The sequence below is a fragment of the Dunckerocampus dactyliophorus genome, chromosome 10 (assembly GCF_027744805.1).
Source record: "Dunckerocampus dactyliophorus isolate RoL2022-P2 chromosome 10, RoL_Ddac_1.1, whole genome shotgun sequence".
Taxonomy (NCBI): domain Eukaryota; kingdom Metazoa; phylum Chordata; class Actinopteri; order Syngnathiformes; family Syngnathidae; genus Dunckerocampus; species Dunckerocampus dactyliophorus.
This window is the reverse complement of record NC_072828.1, coordinates 21,809,693-21,828,936: the sequence shown is the minus strand read 5'-3', so window position 1 is coordinate 21,828,936 and position 19,244 is coordinate 21,809,693. Positions and strand designations below refer to the sequence as shown.

General features: G+C 41.0%; 3 protein-coding genes across 28 annotated transcripts in view; 2 read left to right on the top strand and 1 right to left on the bottom strand.

Annotated features, from left to right (window-relative positions):
- Positions 1 to 2,100, top strand: part of dock7 (dedicator of cytokinesis 7) — a 54,045-nt gene extending 51,945 nt beyond the window's left edge. For 11 of the 20 annotated variants that reach the window (XM_054789915.1, XM_054789911.1, XM_054789910.1 and 8 more), the window contains one exon: positions 502 to 2,084. In XM_054789915.1, coding sequence (XP_054645890.1) covers positions 502 to 544 — 43 coding nt within the window. In that variant the 3' untranslated portion in view covers positions 545 to 2,084. Of the gene's footprint in view, positions 1 to 501 lie in introns of all 20 variants that reach the window. The other 9 variants (XM_054789917.1, XM_054789916.1, XM_054789914.1 and 6 more) reach the window with 5 other exon arrangements.
- On the bottom strand, positions 479 to 17,997 carry usp1 (ubiquitin specific peptidase 1). Of its 5 annotated transcripts, none has more exons than XM_054789929.1 (9): positions 17,873 to 17,997; positions 9,889 to 10,077; positions 8,855 to 8,999; positions 7,715 to 7,816; positions 7,472 to 7,641; positions 6,504 to 7,189; positions 6,241 to 6,399; positions 5,826 to 6,027; positions 479 to 4,977 (listed from the first exon to the last, which is right to left on the bottom strand). In XM_054789929.1, exons 1-9 carry the CDS (start codon positions 17,980 to 17,982, stop codon positions 4,239 to 4,241), a joined length of 2,502 nt encoding a protein of 833 aa, XP_054645904.1. In that variant the 5' UTR covers positions 17,983 to 17,997; the 3' UTR covers positions 479 to 4,238. The 5 variants fall into 5 exon arrangements, with proteins under 5 accessions (XP_054645904.1, XP_054645905.1, XP_054645906.1 ...); XM_054789930.1 differs by having other exon boundaries at positions 8,855 to 8,996; XM_054789931.1 differs by lacking the exon at positions 17,873 to 17,997 and adding an exon at positions 10,590 to 10,703.
- Positions 11,501 to 19,244, top strand: part of kank4 (KN motif and ankyrin repeat domains 4) — an 80,877-nt gene continuing 73,133 nt past the window's right edge. For 2 of the 3 annotated variants that reach the window (XM_054789928.1, XM_054789922.1), the window contains exon 1: positions 11,501 to 11,584. The gene's annotated coding sequence lies outside the window, so the exon portion shown is untranslated. Of the gene's footprint in view, positions 11,585 to 11,936; positions 14,158 to 19,244 lie in introns of those variants that run through there. The other variant, XM_054789923.1, reaches the window with a different exon arrangement.

Here is a 19,244-nt window from a genome sequence, read left to right as displayed (position 1 = left end):
CTACACAGAAGTACAGATGACGTCTCAAGAAGCCTTTTCCTCGTTCTCCCTTTTATGTTCTACTGCTGATAACTAAAGAACGGGGAAAGGTAGAAACAAGCTTTGTTTTCTGATGAAAGACGGGAGTCTAATCTTTGCTTTTGTAGGTTCCATGTTTATATAGACATAGAACACAATATTCTGTTTGCCTTGGAAGATCAGTCAAAACCGTCTAAAATGTCCGGTACTGAAGGGGTTGTCTTTTGAAAAATGGCTGGGACTGAATGAGGTAGTCAAGTACAGTTGAATAGACCGACCAGTCAGTAAATCTATTTTTCTGAGGCTAGATTCTTATAATTGTGGCTCACGTACGCAGGTGAAAATGAAATGAATCTGCATCAAAAACACATTTCACCTCACTGAGTTTGTCTCATTCCTCTTCACCAAAGCACCACATAAAAAAACGTGACAAACTTTAGGAGTAAAGACGTTTTTCCCCCCCCTTTTTTTTTTTATTTTCAGAGATTCGTTCAGCAGACTAAGTCTTCGCAAAGTTGACGTTTGAAGAAGAAGAGAAGCCACGCAAAGCCACACCAGAAGATGCAATATTAATTTATTCTTGAGTGTAAATAGCAGAACGGTTCGTGAAAAGGCTCCAAGTCGGTACGTCATTCCAGTGTCTTATCCTGTTTACACACAACTCAATCTGTGGGACGAACGAGTGGATCTTCAATTTTAAAGAGACACCTTGACCTTTTTTAGACTTGGGGATTATTTTCCCCATCGGCTGCATTTTTTATTTTTTTTATTTTATGTTAACCTTTACTCCACAGGTACGAGACTGCTTGCCACAAGCTACCAAACAAACCAATGCTACCAAGAATGTTGACATCAAGGTATTGGTTGAAGTGCCAAAAAACCACCAAACACCAAATTCAGACACAAAACCTTTTCAAATGTCAAGGTGTCTTTTTAATTAACGTATGTGTCAAAGAAATCTGTATTCAATGTGTGCACTTTTTTTTTTTAAATTCTGGCGTAGCAATGCATTTTACAACTTGAAAGTTAATGTTATTATGGAGGGAAGGGTGAAAAAATGAAAACATGCAACAAAAAAAAAGTATCATTATTTATCATATTGCTTTACCACTTTTTGTTAAAGCAACAATGTTTCAGTTAGGTACTAAAAATGTATAATTTTATGTAGTTCTGTTTTTTGTTAATTTTAATATTTTACAAAATAAATATTTTAATGTTCAGTTGTGGAACGCTGATGATCAGTTTGTGTTTGGTTATTGTCTGGAAAGTAATACAAATATAGACTGCATAACACAAAAGGGAAGGTCCTGTCAGAATGAACTTCCTGCCTGCTTATCTTACAGCTCTTACTCGTAAGCAGTGGTGTCCAAAGTGTGACCCGGGCTGTTTTTTTTTTTTTTTTTGCATTGGCCTGCATCGCACTCTAAAAATATAATTAGACAGGAAAACTAAAAATTTACAAAAAAACAAAAACAGCAGCAAAAATAGAAAAATCAACTGTAATCTTACAAGCATGAAGTCCTTTAGAGAAAAAAAAATAATCTAATAAAAACAAAGTCAGAATATTTTGGCAATAAAGTCCTAATTATGAGAAGAAAGATGAAATAGTGGGGAAATTAGAAAAAACAAAAGAACTGGGAAAAAAACACTAATTTTACACGAATAAAGTAAAAATATTAAGAGAAAAAAATGTATTATGAGAAAAAAGTTGCAATTTTATGACAGCAAATTCGTAATATGTTGGGAAATGTCATTTTAGTAGCATAGAGTTGAAGCATGAAAGAAAAATGGGAAAGTCGTGTGAGATACAAAGTTAGGTTTGGTAAATTCAGACAAAAATGAACTCATTGCCTTTTTCCCCCACAGAAAGAAAGAGGAAGTGTTGTTGCTCACCTTGAGATTCTTTCTCTAAAACCTAATCATCAGGTTAGAAATCTAGGGGTAACAATGGACTCAGATATGAACATTAACTCAATAACATCAGCAGCTTTTTACCAAATAAAAACATTGCCCAAATCAAGGGAATGGTGTCTAAACCAGATTTAGAGAGACTAATCCATGCCTTTGTCTCCAGCAGGCTAGACTACCATAACAGGCTTCTCACCAGGCACTCTAGACGAAGAGTAAAGCAGCTGTAATAGAATGCTGCTGCTCGAGTCCTGACTAGAACCGGGAAATTAGACCATATATTCCTGTCACTCAGAGAATAGACTTACAAACAGCTCTGCTTGTGTAAAAGTGTTTTTTTGCGCCAAAGTAAATCTCTGACATGTTAGAGCCACATGGACCATCTCGGGCTCTGAGAAGCTCAGGTCAGGGAGTGGTCTCCTGCGGGTTCCCCCAGTCAGGATTAAAAAATGGTGAGGCTGCGTTTTATAATCCTACATATCGTTTATTCCAGTCTGATGTTGGCATCCTTCCGTTTGAATGGGTTGGAATTTGAGCATCACTTTTGTGTCCACACGCAATGGCTATGGTTTAAAGCTGCATGTTAATTGAATAGCAAATTGAAGGGGAAAGTTTAACAACCATGATAAAGCAGTATTTGAAGCACAAAAATCGATAAAGCCTCATGTTAGGGGGAATCCCCACTCAGTGACAGGTTTTCACCACCTTGCAGGGATTGCAACACCAATATAAATGAAGTCTCTTACTGCACAAGATAACCATCCAACGTACTTATTCCTTCGTATGATGCACGCAGAGCAATTACCAACTTTGTGCTGTCTCTCCTTTCTGCTCCGTTCTCCTTGCGCCGTGAGGAGCAATTCTGAGAATTAGGCGCCAATTTATTATTTTTTTATTCACGTACCTTTATTACAAATGGCTCGCCTCACTTTAGGAGCCAAGGCAGTAAACTATTAAAATGGGAAAGTGAAGGGAAGGAAGGGCAAGATGTGTGAGTTTTTCTGGGAGTTTGCTTTGTAACTCCACTGGAATATATTTTACTAAATTTAATTTTAGATCCTGTTTTACTTGAACATGTTTGTATTGCAAAATGGTGCAAAAGATTTGCTTAAAAACTACTCAATTTCAACTACTCATTTCATTTATAGACATCTGACCCGTGTGTATTCCATCCATCTGCTATGCTGTTTAATCGTCATTAGCGTCCCAGGGGCATGCTGGAGCCTATCCCAGCTACTTTGGGCGAGAGGCGGGGTACACCCTGGACTGGTCGCCGGCCAACTGCAGGGACAATTTTGAGTTACCATGCATGCTTTTTGAATGTGGGAGAAGTCCACTTTGGGCACCCCTGCTTTACACAGATGGTATATTGCAATATAATAGTGATTCCCACTTGTTAGTTTTCTTAAAGCGGCCCATAAAGATAACCAAAAGTTGAATACTTATTCTGGTCTGATGCAGGTTTTTCCACATTATTTGGTTGCTTGTTTCAGAAGGTGTTTAGGTTAGTGTGATTTGTGTTAAGGATGGAGTTCATGTATGCATGGTTGAAAACAGCTGAGGAGTGCATTCTTTCTAACCACATCAGTCTACTTTGGTGTCAGGAATGGAAGTGTGTTGTTTGGCTTTTAAGATCGAATGTCAAGACGTGACAAGCGTAGCACTTTCATTCACTAAACCTTTAAGTAAAAATGACACTTAAACATACAATCAGAAAAAAATTATACAGCGCACAATGAGACATAAAATTTAAGAAAAACATTTTTTTTAAAAAGCTGGTTTGCCTTTTGGCACAAAAAGGTTCATTCTTGGTTCTGTAATTGAGCTGACTTTGCACAAATACAGAACATACGGTAAGTATAAAACGTATGCTGCGTTCAGGTGCTATTGTGGTATCGACAGTCATGGGGAAAAAATGATTAGACCACCCTTGTTTCTTCAGTTTCTTGTTCATTTGAATGCCTGATACAACTAAAAGGTACATTTGTTTGGACAAATAGAACAATGACAGAGTTAAATGTTTTGGCAGTACAATGCTATATGTAAGAACTTAAGTGATTCTGGCTAACCGTGGAAGTTGCTAGATAGCGGCTCTTAAAGTAAACTCTAATGAGCTATATTTGTTATCATTATCTTTGTCCAAACAAATGTACCTTTAGTTGTACCAGGCATTCAAATGGATCAATAAAGTGAAGAAACAAGGGTGGTCTAATCATGTTTTCCATGACTGTATGGTGTGTGCGTGTTCTGTAGTATTAGATCATATTTACAGTATATAGTCCAGCGTATGAAGATTGAAAGGTGAGGTGGTGTCAGTGTGTGGTGTCAGGTACTCTCTTGTAGAAGAGCAGGTACGGTGTTGAAGAGGAGCAGGTCTGATGGGAGCAGGCTTGGAGGACATCCTCCTCCTCAAACAAACGCACCTCTGAATCATCAAACAGCAGCCATTTGCCTTCGTACTCGAGGAGGTTGTTTAAAGCCTTCTGCTCCGAGGCCGCCACCACCCCCTCACAGGAAGTTGTCGAAGGGTCTTCCTTTTTCGGCCCAGCTTCTGCATTTTGTTTCCGGTTTAGAGTTTTTCTCTGTTTGGACCCCTCTGTTGTCCCGCTGCTTGCTGCTCCCTCTCCGTCCTTGATACCACTGAGGTCACAGCTGACTGAACTCCGCTGACCTCCCAAGAGTCCGACCCCACCTTCTTGAAGCTTCTTACTTCCTGGTTTGCCGCAAGCCGTGCTAGGCGCAAGTTGTTCTTTGGCATTCTGCCTGATAGAAACCTCTCCATCGTCATAGTCCTTCACCTCCTCCTCTTGCTGCTTCTCTGTCTCCTCCCTGTCTTGTAGCCAGAGCTTGGCATCTTCCAAGCCACTCATGCGGATGTAAGCGGTGTAGTGGCCACTGCTGATGGACATGCCACTGTGCATGACCACAGCAAAGAGCTCATAGTGTTGACCTTTTCTGGATGATCGAGGGGTGCACCACTCCTCCAGGGATAAGGTCAAAGGTGTCTGCAAGGGTGTGTTCACCTTCGACAGACCGGCATATGGATCGATTCTAGAAGGGGGGAACAACAAAAACACAGAACACACAAGATGAAAACCTGCTCGATAATGAAAAAATGTGCAGGGTGAAATAAGGAAGGTGTTGACAGGTTAGCACGGGGTGTCCAAAGTGCGGCCCGTGGCCCATTCTAGAAATACCACTGAACAAGTAAACAAGACTAATTTTACAAGACAAAGTCATAATGTTGTAATATGATGAGGAAAAGTCATTCTAAATATTAAAGAAAAAACACATTAATTTGGAAAGTTGCAATGTGAAAAACAAATTATTTTTGGGAAGTTAGGTTGCAGAAAAAAATAAAGTCATTATGAGAAGAAAGTTGAAATAGTTGGACATTTTTTAAAACAAATAACAGGAATGCAAAATACAGCTGGGATTTTGAAAAAGTCAAAATATTAAGGCAAGAAAGTCATTCTAATGAGAAAAGTCGCAATTGTAAGAGAATAAAATATTAAAGAAAAAATTTTGTAGCATAGAGTTCAAATATTAAAAAAAAAATGTTATTTTTTTAAAGCCGTAATAGGAGAAACAAAACAAAATAAAGTATTTTTTGGAAAATTAGGTTGGGGAAGCTTACAACATTATGGGAATAAAGTCGTAATGTTTTAATATTACATTTTTGAAGATTTTTTAAAACGAAAGTTGAAATATTTTGAATTTTTTTTTTTTTTAAACAGCAAAAAAGAGCAGACAGTTGTTCATAATAACACACTTTCACCTATATCACAAAGCTGAGATTCAGTTTTCTCTTGAAATATAGAACTTCTTAGCATATCTTAATTTCTCAGTATGTGGCCCTCAATGGAAAAAGTTTGGACACCCCTGGGTTAGCAACTCACTCTAAACTGTTGGCAGAGAAGCGCTTGAGGTGAATGGTGATGACGTCAGGCGTTTTGTCAAACAGAAGACTCCTCTCAGCCTCTGTGTAATGGTGACACGTGTCACAGAAGTACTTGTCTTCTCCAAAGATGCGTTCTACGGATGCAAACTGTGCGATGGACCATTTGAGGGTTTTCTGCTCTAATTTTGGATATGGAGAAACTGTAGAGACAAGAAATAGACATAAGAAAGGTGTGTGTTCAGGGGGTCAGTTGATCATCTCACTTTTCCAGCAATCACTACAAGCCTAAAGCCATAGTTTTTTGTTTTTTTTTTAGTTTACTAGTCAAATCAATGTCTACTATACTGACCTCTACTGGTCAGTAGAAACGTGGCTATCATGCTGATACAACAGTTTCTTGGTCATACGCTCACCTGACGAGAGATCGTCCGGGCTGCTGGGTTCCTCATCCAGCACGGGGACACTGATGTCCTGGAAGTCCTCTCTCCTCTCTGTGAAGCTTTCACACTCCAGACAGCGAGTCCGTAGAAGCAGCTGGCCGTGGAACAAGCGCTCCATCAAGTCTAGACTGTCTGCAAGGCAACAGAACCACGAGGAGATTCAGGTTCATGTCACATTGTGTATGTATGTGTCCCAGTAGGCTGGATGAACATGACAGTTATTGCTAATGTCATACCTTGTTGTTGTGCTTTCTTGACATGGTTTATGTTTTGAGGGGTGGCCTGATCGTCTTCTGACTTCTCAACCTGAGCTGGCACATCAGTCACATTGCTCTCTTGCTCCGTTTTTGTTGGGTTGCTTCCAAAAGAGGAGGTGATTTTACCGACAGTGCGAAACATCGACATGATGCTGGGTTGTTTCCCAGCTGGCCTGAGCCAGCTCAGTTTGGTACGTTTCTTCTTTTTCTCATCAGCCTCGTTGGATGTGTTATCATCGCTGGCTCCGTCGTCATTCTCCTCCAGTTTCATTTCCTTGTCTCCCTTTTCTTCCTCTCCAGCTTTGGCCTGGGTTACGTCACATGACGACTTCCTTTTGGAGCGGGTGACAGGTGCACTCAATACGTGCTCCTCTTCTGCACTAGATTTGCCAGACTTACTAGATTTTGGCTTCTTTTTGGCATTTCCCATCTCTGTATCGCTCTTCCTCTTTCCATTCACTTGACCATCGTCCTCAAGATCTGGCACTGAATTGCGAGAACTCGTAGAGGTGCCATTTTCCACTTCGACCTCAGTCACATTGGCAACCTCCAGCTTTTGCTCCTTCCTAATAGTGATACAGGCGTCCTGGATATATCCCAGAATACACTGCAGAACCTCTTGGGCATCATGCTGAAGATAGCCTTCATACATTGGGTTCAGTTGCCTGCGAAAAATGTAACGAATAAAATCAGTCAGTCAATGTACTATTGTTTATGTGATAGGGCATTCAAAATATTGAAGCTTTTAGAATATATAAAATTAAAAAAAAAAAAAAAACATGTACCTTCCAAAAAGCTGGCACATAGCCCAATAAAACAACATTGTTAGGTTCAATATTTTTGTTTGCGTCCACAAAACAACCTACACAAACAACCTAACCAGATGTTCCTTGAAAGCAAAACATCAGGCTGGACATTCTACAGCTTAACATTTTCAACGATGCTACCTGAGTGTGTGAAGAATTTTGCGAGGCGATGTGTCGAGCTCTCTCTCACGGAAGCTCTCAGGATTGAGCAGGAATCTGGCCTGTACCTGCTCCACGGAAGTTATCAGACTGTGAAAGCTCCCGATGAGCTCAATGTGTGCTGCTGAAGACTCAGCAGCACCCTCTGCTGGCTATAAATGAGATGGACGATACAAAGTAAATTGTGATGGTGACAGAAAAGAGGGGAGGGCAAAATGTGCTGACCTCTTCACATTTAACAGTTTCATCCGTCAGTTTAGTGTTCCTTTTTGACAACTTGTACAAGGACTTGATGCCTTCCTTCAGGCCTGGACAGTGATACAGCACCTGCAGGAGCAATCGTTAAGACATTAAGGACTTTTTGTGGCCATTTTCCTGAATGGTAAAGTCCATGGTATTGTACTTGCATAGTAAGAATGACAGAACTCACCTGGCCATCACACCTAAAGGAACTAAACATGGGGTTGGGCCCTCTTTGTAGGTATAACAGCTTCCATTCTTCTGATAAGATATTATATATATATATATATATATATAATATATTTTTTTTTTTTAGCCACCCGTACTAATTGTAGCAATCCAACAGTAATTGTTTCTTATTTTAGTGGTAAAAGTGGTATACAGTCTGCTATATGTTCTTGGGTTCTTTTTGTTTCCCCCCAGAACACTTTCAACATCTGGAGGTTGCTTTGCAGAACACTTTCAACATCTGAAGGTTGCTTTGCAGAACTGCATGCTAAAAATTTTAAGACAAACCACCTCAGAAAACCAAATTTAAATGTACAACCATATTGTATATGAATAAAAGATGTGGGATTTACAATATGAACTATAAAACATTGAACACCAAGAGCATGTGAACATCCCTCCTTATTTACTTCCCAGACCGCAACTTAGCGAAACACAAAAACGGTAAAAAAATGCATATAACAGAAAATCACTTTTCTGCAGACCTTTGTCCTAGAAATCTTGCTTCTCTGACCCTCTCCGTCACACGGGCTCCAGCTGCTCTGTACACAGGCCCTCAGCCACTCTGCTTTCTATCAAAGCCTCGTCTTCCTGGAGCTGTTGTGTCATAGTCCCTGCAGTCTCTCGCTTCAGAGACAATGTAAATGGTAAATGGACTTTCACTTGTATAGTGCTTATCTACCTTCAAAAGGCACTCAAATCGTTTTGACACCATTACCACATTTCCCTACTGATGACGCAGCATCAGGAGCCGGTTCATTATGTTGCGCAGTACTTTGACATGGGAGAACGGAGGATCGAACCAGCAACGTTCAGATTGGGAGATGACCACTCTCCCTCCTGAGCCATGTCACACCCCATGACGTAGAAACCTTTCACAACAAAACAGCAACTCACCTGTAAAATGCTGTTCAAGTAACAGGTGTTGCCTCCGTTGCTGAACCCCACAAATGGCACCAAGTCATCTCTCTTCTCACATGACGGCAAGAGAGCAGGAGAGCCAGGGCGTGAAGATGGAGCAGGCACCACTTGATCACAGCTGCTGAGCAAACACAAACACACAGACAATTTTTGAGCTGAAACAAATATTGTCTGAAAGCAAAACAGTTTATGCGAGCGGCATAGCCATTGATGACAAAATGATTGATTGATGACATAAAAACAAGGTTTTATATACATATGCTGTGACCATGTAGTCAAAGGTACATTCATGTTAACATGTAATACGTGCCGTATTTTGGTCATTTTAAGCATTAAAATGCAGGTTACATTATGTAAAAGGAGCCTTGTTGGTGGTTTTTGATCCCATTACGTGCATGCTCAGCTGCCCCTTTATATCTGTTTTTTTTTTTTTTTTTTAATATCTTTTCTATCACAGAAAAGAGAAGACGTGTGTTCATGTTTCACATAAGGATTGTGGATGATGTGCAAAATTCCAAAAAAGTGCAGTTTTCCTTTAAGGGCCAAATCTGCATGAATCCGGATATTTTGTAAACGGATATTCTTCCATGCATGTTTCGGCCTCTCATCCAGACACAAACACATATTACGAGTCCAAAGTTTGGACACACTTTCTCATTCAACGGCATGAGGAAGTGTGTCTAAACTTGTGTCTAGTGGTGTAGGTTTTTATCCTTAAAAATAGCTTTTGGAAAACCAGGTAGTTTCATTTTGTGCAGCGGTAGATGCACATGCATGCGTTCCGATGTCATCTACTGTACTGAGTTTTAACTACAAGCTACACCGACAGTCCCATTACGCATTTAGGCGCGAGGGCAATCAGCGAGCGACAAATCTAAAATACAAAAATAAATACAAATCTGGTTGTGCCAGTCCAACGTTATTTGTGGCAGCCGCCACAAATAAATGATGGTACAGGAAACACTGAAAAGTACTGAAGACATGTAAAAACTATAAATTTGTACACTGACTTGGCTTCGTCTGCTTGAGGCTCAGAGAAATCCAGAGCACGTTTAGTTTCCTTCTTCTGGAAGAATTTCAGGGATAGTTTATTCCTCTTGATGGGACTCCCCAGCGAGGATACATGTTCACCCTGCAGACCTGGCATCTTCACCCCTGTACCTGATACTGATTTCCTTGAAGGAGCTGCAACAGCGCCCCTGTACGGCAAAAGGAACAAACAAGGTCGTATTAATTGTCTACATCAAAGTTTCAAATACAAACACCAACACGCACACGGCTACGTTTAAACGACATGCATCGAAGTTTCAAATACAAACACCAGTGCGCATACGGCTACGTTTAAACTACGCTTAAAATGACATACAAAGTAGGTGCATTTAAAGGCTCATCACTACGCCTTGTAACGCAGTTACCGACCGAAGAATAAATTACATAATGTCGGTTGGCTAGCACTTACTATGGTGCGACTCTATCTTTCATTGCCGTTGTCGCTGGTTTCTCTTGGCAACTGTAATATTCCTAGCACAAGTGCAGACACACCAAAAAAGACAAACAATCGCCGACGTTAGAAAGTCCCATTATGATTTTGAAGTCACGATAGCCACAAATACGAAACTGGGTCAAAACGGTTCGGTGTAAGGCGGAAGTGGAAAGATAAAAACGCGTTTTGCTTAAAATAACCGAACAACAAAATCTATAACACACTTACCTTAATTCATTACAGATTTAATTTAAATTAGTTCTCGACTTAAATCCTTCTAGAATGTAATTGACGCCGTACCACAACTTGGCGCTTTTTTTTGTTCCATCGGACGAACTACTGACTTGTGCGCCGCCAGTGTAACTGGCACTACAGTCAAACGTCAAATGTTTATTTTAAGATAGCTGCCAACTGTGATAATTAACAAAATCAACATTAGTCTTTTGAAATGTTAAATTTATGGTCTGAAAATATTCAATAACATTACCATTTGTGTTATTTGTATCAGGCACAATTGCGGACACCAATATCCTTTAGGGCTGTATTTTTTAGAAGACATGTTTGTAGTTCTGTACCGTCGTTCTAAGCGGAAGTAGTTTTTCGTCAAACAAACGCAATAAAAGAACAAAAATCAAAGAGGGGCAGCAGTGTGGTAGCTTCCAATAAAAACCGGACGAGCTGTTTGTTTTTTGCACGAAATTATGTAGTAATACAGAATTGATTAATAGTGTCAGAAAGTTAACTTCAAATGCTTTGTAGGAGCTCAGTTGATTTTGCTTTGGGTGAAATGGCAAACAAAATCTTAACAGATGCGTGTCCCGTCCCCCTTCACAACTAGTAGAGATTCAATTGTAGAAATAAGAGAGGAAGTGAAATTGTATCATCAATATCATTGATTGTTCCCTATTCTTCACAGAAATTAGTAGTACGTGACCTGTCCTGGAAATAATAACGTACTGTACTGTAATACATTGGTTAAAATCAGTACTGTAGTTTTTCTTGTGTCGAGCCTGCACAATGACTGTTGACGGGTCCATTGCTTAAAAAAATAAAACAAAAAAGCATCACCCTAAGTGCAGTTGTTAAAGTCAATGCTCTTCATCCGCCAGCAGGAGGCTCTCTTGTCACTGACACCATGACGCCATCCAACGGCATCATCCACCGTCACCAGAGCATCTCCACATCTGACAGTCAGCCCAGGCTACTCGTCCGCAAATTGAACGGTGAGATAATATTTATGTTTTCTTGGCTTTTCTGTTGTGCGAATTGTGGGAAAAAATGCTGACTTGCTTCCGTGCGAGTGTTTCGTTTGAATCACATGCAATGTTGATCAAAATGAGGAGGGGATGCAGAGTTGTTTTGCGAAAAGAAGACGCTTGCATGACTTCAGTGCAGCGGGAGGAGGGGGAAACAAGGGACATGTGTGTAATATGTCATTGAGGGTAGGTATTTGTCAATAACGTTGGTGTTTATGCATAATGGAGCTTCTGCTTGCTGCTGCAGAGTGAGCTGCATGGTCAGCAGCAAGTGCATGCATCGATGGACTAGTAGCAGCTCCAGCTTCCTTAACCCACCAGGAGCCTTCTGACTTGGTGACCAAGTGATTTTAGCCATACCATTACAGTGAGGAATTGCAGTAGTTAAGATGTGCATGACTTCCGATGGGGATGCAATCTCTGGTAGTATAACAGAGCGACTGCTTGCCATCATCTTCACCTTGTCTTATCGCTTCATACTACAGGAATGGCTTCAGCAGTACAGTAAAGCTAAGCGTAGGTCATATATCACATGCCACATAATACTGAGCAAGTTTACTATGTTTAGTAATACACAGTGATTTAAAGGCCAGCAGGTGTTTCATCGAGGAAGGTCACTGCACATTGCATGCTCTATGGATTGCCCTTTCTTACTCATTGGATGGCTTACATTTCGGCAGCAAGATGAGTGTGAAAATCTCTGTTTAAGGGCTGTTATACTATCCTAGCTGCACCTGACCCTTGATCTTGATGCACGAGACAAATGTCTCAAAATAACACCTGATGAATCACTTGTCTGTTTGTCATTGATGTCAATATTGTGTTTTTACATTAGCTTTGCATATAAGGAACTCTATTTAGTAATTGTTAATGCATTGTCGTGCACTTGAAAAAAGGAGGTCCTTTTCCAGTGTTACCAGCCAAACCACTGATTTCTTGGGAATAAGAGGCTGCTTTGTTAGATGTGTACAAATATGCAATAGTGAATGCACATGTTTCAGTATAGTGGCCACCTGCAGGCGGATCCTGAGAGAGTTTAACCCCCAACCTGGGGTAGTAATGAGGGTCATTGTCAATGCATCGTGCAGTAGAGCTGGCCTCTATCAAGGCAGGCTTTGTCCCAAGAGGCACAGAACTCTCATAGCTGGAGGAGCAGAGTTGGGCGGGTTGGTGGCTCAAAAGCCTTGGCCCATGCTACGAAACACCCCCTCCTTCCTCCACCTGCAATGTACCCCAGCAAGGCAATAAGGGGGAAATGAAAGCATGGTGAGTGATAGACAAAGGCGCACTCTAAGAATGTCCGGCATGTTACATTTCCCCTGGCAACAATCCACATATCTGTGTTCAACTTTACCTGAAACGTACCTTTTTTCCCTTTCCAATTAGATAATGTACTATCCCATTCTCAGACACAAAATGTTATTTGGCCTGTAAATAACAACACTTATTTGTGTGGACAATTTCGAGTCGCCAATTAACCTAACATGCATGTTTTTGGAATGCGGGAGGAAACTGTAGCGCCCGGAGAAAACCCAGGCATGCACGGGGAGAACATGCAAATTCCACACAGAGATGCCCAAACGGAGATAGGAACCCAGATCTCCTGAATGTGTGGCCAACATGCTAACCATGTATATACACTCTTCTGCACATTGTGTGTATGCTGCCGGCCCTGCCACCACCCACCGAGGCAAAGAGACTGTATGACTGACAAAAAAGCTCACTCCGTTCATGCCGTTGTTCTATGGAACAAATGCGCCAAGGTGCTGAAACCAATGCACAGAGTGAACCCCTCCTGCAAACAGGGAAAACAGTCACGCATACACATGGCAATGTTTTGAGGCCTGCAAAATTATTGAGTTCATTTTAATTTAATGTGTGATCAATCCATTTATTTTTTATCGTCCCAGGCCTAGTGTCCACGAGACAGTTTTTATTCTAAACGAAAATATTATTCTAAACGTTTTAATCACGTTTTTAATCTTGCTGCACAAGATCTTGTGACACCCTTACTGAACGCATTGTATTACGGCCCTTCCCAGCATGGGCACTCCCATCCTGAGTACATACTTCCAACATGAAGATCTTATAGAGACAGTAGCGTTTTACTAATTGTGGTTGGTGGTTGAAACTCTTAAGATTATGCAGTTGTACTTAATGTAGTCAGTGTTAGAGCTTGGCCTGCACATTCTCTGCTTCACTCTCTCTGCATAGTTTGAAGCATCTGAGTGACTCCCATGCAATGCAGGCTGAAGAGGTGGGTGTATCCACTCAGCCGCTCTGTTAGGAAGCCGTAACCCTTCCATCCTACTCAGTCTGCTCCTCGACTCTCACTGCTCTTCTGTTTCAGTCCGTCTGTCTGCCCTCCAGTGCAGTTACACTTACCACAGTTCATCAGCATCAAGGATACACACACACAGACGCTCCTCTCCTCGTGGGCACACTTTTGCATGATAGAGACAATTACTGCGGAAAGTGCCAGAAAGTGAGGAAGTGTAGCACAGCAGATTTTCCAAAGGATTCCAAACACAGCTGCAGAGGTAAGGGAAGAACAATAATGATACAGGCTTTTTTTTTTGTTCTTGTGTTATTCGTCTTCACTTTTCCTCGTCTTCAAAGCTCTCCTTCTTCTCTGTTATTACTTTCTTTTTTCCTACTGTATCCAAGTTTTTCCGTCTATTCCTTTAACTTATTATATTATGTTCCCATTGTCTCAACGTGTTTCATTTTAAAGACTGCCTAGTGGTTTTCATGGTGCCGTATTTGCATCCTCAAGCCGGCATTTAAGTATTTATATTCACATTTAGCCTTTTGTGTGCTGAGCTTCTTGTTTTGTTTAACTGTTGATTTTTTTGGAGTCAGGGATTTAGAGCATCCGCACTGTAAACACGGGCGACAGGAAAGGCATTCCCACAAGCACATGCGTGTGCACATCACACGCCCAAAAGAAAACCCGCTTCACCTTTGTTTGTTTTGCTTGTTCTATTTGTCTTTCATGTCTCTTTTAATGCCAGTTGATCCCTTTTCCCAAGCTTCTCCTTATCTGTGCCAGTTTTGAGTAAAGTTCCCTGCTGACCTGACTAATGTCTCACAGATGGTGCTTGACATGTGCACGCAGTTAGAGCACACACATTCTAGAAGGTATGCTTATCAGATTGGTGTTGGAAAAATAGATGGATGGAGATGGTTTAGAATGATATGTCCTTTTGGAGATCTGCATGCATTCACTTTGCATCACTGCTTTGCCTTTCCCTTGCTCTCTCTCTCTCTCTCTCTCTCGCTCTCTCTCATTTACAACCTCCCCGCCTTCCTCTATCTCTGCTCTCTCAGCGTGTGCATGTATTCATAGTCAGTCTTGGTCATTACTCTGCGTGCCTGCCACACAGCATCGGCCATGGATGGCTGGCAAACCACAGCTAGACAGCAATAAAGAAGCGACAGGCTTCCGCTATAAGGGACTTGTTTACAAGGACGTGTGTGAGCGTGTGTAGTGTTTCCCATACATGCATTTGTGGTGTCCCACCACTGATAGAGTTGGCGCTTTTTATTAATTTCCTGGATGCACGGTATATATTTTTTCAAGCCGAAACCGATAACTTCCCACTTCTCAAGACAGATACCGATAACTGATAACCCTGTATATGTATTATGTTGTAGTTTGTGCACACCTGGAGGTAACAACTCTAACAAAGTTGAATTTGACAGATTTTCCTGACCAATTATCAGGACAATTATCACCACTGTTAGCAAAACATAAAAACCGTGGCTCCAAGGGATTTACTAGCCAACAAAAGCCAGTATCTTCAACAATGGTAAAGGGCTGGTCATCCAGCGCCATCATTTCAATGATGAAATCCCATATCGCTTTAGCCCTCAGGTCAACTCTTTTGCACTTTTAAAACGCTAGGAACAAGTCCCGGACCCCAGGCATTGTCGCAATGCTGGCGTTTCAGGTGTCTGATAAGGTTTAATGTGTTGAAGCTTGATGTTTTTTTTCCCTCATTGCAGAATGTTTGCAGAACATTTGGCGAAATGTCTTCCTGTGAAACAATGAGAAGTCGCACTTGATTGAATGCCATGTTGTTTGTTGTACAAGTGAGCTCAGGGGAAGTTACGAGTCTACAAGACCGTTTCCAGCATGCTGCAGAAAAGGAGTGTTTGATTTGCTCATGCTAATCCCGTTACTGTACAGCACGGGTAATATCGCCTCACTGGAGTGTGTTTTTATCTGAGCTGTTTTTTAATGTAATCGGATTTATTGGTAAGACCTCATAGTTCCTCATCGGCCCGATAATTATCGCGCACCACTAATCGATTTATGTTTTTTTAGACTTGACGCTTACCCGTTCATCCTAACAAACACAGTATATCGGGACTGTCTGTGTAGCTTGTTGTTACAAACCTGTGTGTGATTGACTGAGAAGAGTGCCTGCATCTCGCTGGCATGAATAAATCAACTCAAGATGTGAAAGCAGCCAAGAAATCAGCCATCCACTCTCATGAACTTTCTTCTTTAAAGCTTTAAACTTCATTTTTATAACAGCAACCCAATGGTGAAAGTATGTAATAGATACAGGAAGCCACCATCTATATGTGTGTTAAAAGGGCATATTATTATGCATACACATACACATTGTCATTTGCGATGAGATGGACTCAGTTTAGCGCCCCGTCCGCCACTCTGTTTGTGTGTGTGTGCGTGTGTGTGTATGTGTGTGTCAGTATGATTTCCTTAGAGGTGCTGAGAGGTGATTCATTTCTCGTTGCAGGCTAGTGGCTTCGAGAGGCAATGATGTGTGATTTGCAAAGTGCCACTGACAGAGGAACTATCTGCGAGATGTGTTAGGAAACCATAATCAGCAATCAGTGTTTTTTTTTGTTGTTGTTTTGTTTTGTTTCACGCTCATGATGTATTTATTTCTTTTAACGATCATCTGGTGTGAAAGTTCTGTTTCCTAGAGCGTCGGGTTACTTTGTAAATATCAGACTTAATACAAAACAACTGCTCATGCAGATAATCATGGTCATTTGTAATAATTAATCTAGGTTTTATAACTTGCAGTGTTTCCCATACATTGGTTCATTTATTCGCCACCAATAGATTTGGTGCTGCCTGTTTGCACATAAACACATTATAGTGGGACTGTCTGTGAATGTAGCTTGTCGTTCCAAATCCGTACAGTAGATGACATCAAAATTCCACTTCTTAACACACCTCATACTTGCCTGTTCTGCCAGAGAATAAGAAGATGTAGTAGGAGGATTCAGTAATGCCAGTTTAGCGAGTATTCAGACCCCTCCTTGGGTTTGTGTTTCCGACTAGCGAGAAATCTACCGACTCTTTCTAGCCTCGTAGGACACTTTTGAAGACTAACATGAAAGCATGTATTTCTGTTCTTAACAAGCAGCCAGTGCTGCTGAAAACACCTATCCCCCCCCCCCACACACACACACTGAAACGGCTCCGTCTTGCTTGTGACATATAAAAACCACAAAAGAAGCGACAAAAGAAAGTAAATTTAAAAATTTGTTTTTACATTTCATGTTTTTTGCTCACTTTTTGTCTCCCACAGTGCACATGCACATGCGTCATGGCCGATTATGCAAATTAGATGATGCTCTGTGTGTGTGAGAGAGGGATCATTTGGCTGATGTCAGTCTGGTGAAGTGCCCGCATGCTTCATGTGGTTCATATCCTGCAGGCAGTGGCACCTCCCAGGGACTCTTGGAAGCAAAATACCTTTGTTGGCACACACAATGTTTGTATACATGCGTGTGTTAAGTTAGCATGATCACTTGAGGGCTAAAGATGTGAGAATTATTGTTCCGTTATTACGCCTTCTTGTTGATGCAGAGAGACAGAATGGGGGGACGGAATGTTCTGCCGCTAAGCCGCCAGTGCTAGTAGTAGCTGGCATTATCCGTTGCAATTGTGCCTGAAAAAGATCCCTGAAGAGCTAAACTTGTTTAGTTTTCTTTCGGGTGGGTATCATTGCCACAGTATTTAGAGTTATAAAAAGTTATTTCATCAAACAAGTGGCGGAGGCCGGTCTAAGGCGCTTTAGGGCTTCTTAGCGCTGCTGTAGGAGGAAGAGGGACTCCCTAAAATCTCTTTCTGTCCGTCAAAGAGGCTCAAAACCCCCTTGCTGAGAGCACACAGATGATTGCTCACACATACAGTACATACAGTACACACACACATTAGCTGAGTGAGAGCCTGGGTATAGGACTTGTAATCGCATTCTCTCTACACACCATTTCTCAGCTGTGCTTTCAACTCTTTCTCCCCCACACGTCAGTGTCCCTGAGATGGATGGAGCACCTCCAATCTGCGTTGTCCTGTAAAACACACGTGTAAAACACATATTCAGTGTAAGATATAACATAACATAACAAAGGGGAACAAATCCTTATTTTACTCAATCATATACACATTTACGTGTAACTTTTTAATTTTTTTTTTGTTGATATTCTGCATCTCTTCAAATGAACTGGTCACGCCTTCGTGATGGAATAAATTGAAAAATTAGCAGGGGCTCAAATGATTATTTCCCCCACTAAGCTTTGTAGAGCCACACTAATGGCTGTTTACTGTTGACTAAATGCAGACAGACGCTTTGCCCACCCCTAACAATTCTCAAGTTTATTGTGGTGGTTGATCCCGCCCATTTTTTGGATAGTAGCCAGCCACTGCTGATGTGGTTGCCAAAGTAGGCAGATTTTCGTCCTTGCTATGAAAGCATATTTGTGATTAAAGCGCTGTCAGCAGGCCAAGAACTATTCGCAACATGGTCCAACTACACCAAAGTGCATTGAACTATCAGTTCTGTTCTGTGGATAAATTAATTTGAGGCTTTTAAAGCACAGGCTAACACTGACCCCAAAAGTCCTTCTGTATACACGCTCAACTGATCACGCACAAAACTGACTTTTAATGCATTGACAACCTCACATTGTTTAGTGCAACAATTATATTGGGAGGTGCCCTTGTACTTCATCAGTCTCATTTTAATGATTAAGGATCAAGATTTAACAGGTTTATTGTCATTTGTACAGCAGAAACACAGTGGTTACACAGCAATGAAAATGTGCTTTGTTTTCCGAATAGCGTTTTAAAAAAATGGAATGAAGGGAATAAATGTAACTCTTGACTAGTATGAGTAGTATGTGTGAAATAGTGCAGTTGAAAAAGGGTTGCAGTTCAGCTGAAGGTTTAGTGTTACAGCTTTAGAAACACCGTACAGTATCGATATGTTGACAGTTTTAACATGTATCTAAATCAGTGGTTCTCAGTTATTTTCTCTCATGAAAAGAAATGTTTTCACAACCACCCAATTTAAAATACTATTGAAAAACTGATAATATCTATTTATCTGTCCAGTACAGACTGAACTTGAAATTGAAACCATGAAAATGCAACAAAATGGAGAGCTGTGAAGCATACGAGCGCATTCAAGAGTCAAATTGCAGGTTGAGTACGATAAATCTGTACATGTTGGCAGATGTGCACTAACATCCAAAGTACTCCCTGCCTTTCACGGCCCCCCTGACAGTTCACCGTCCTCCTCAAATTTGCCCCACAATTTGAGAGGCACTGGTCTAAATGAAGGCAAAAGTAAGTTAAATA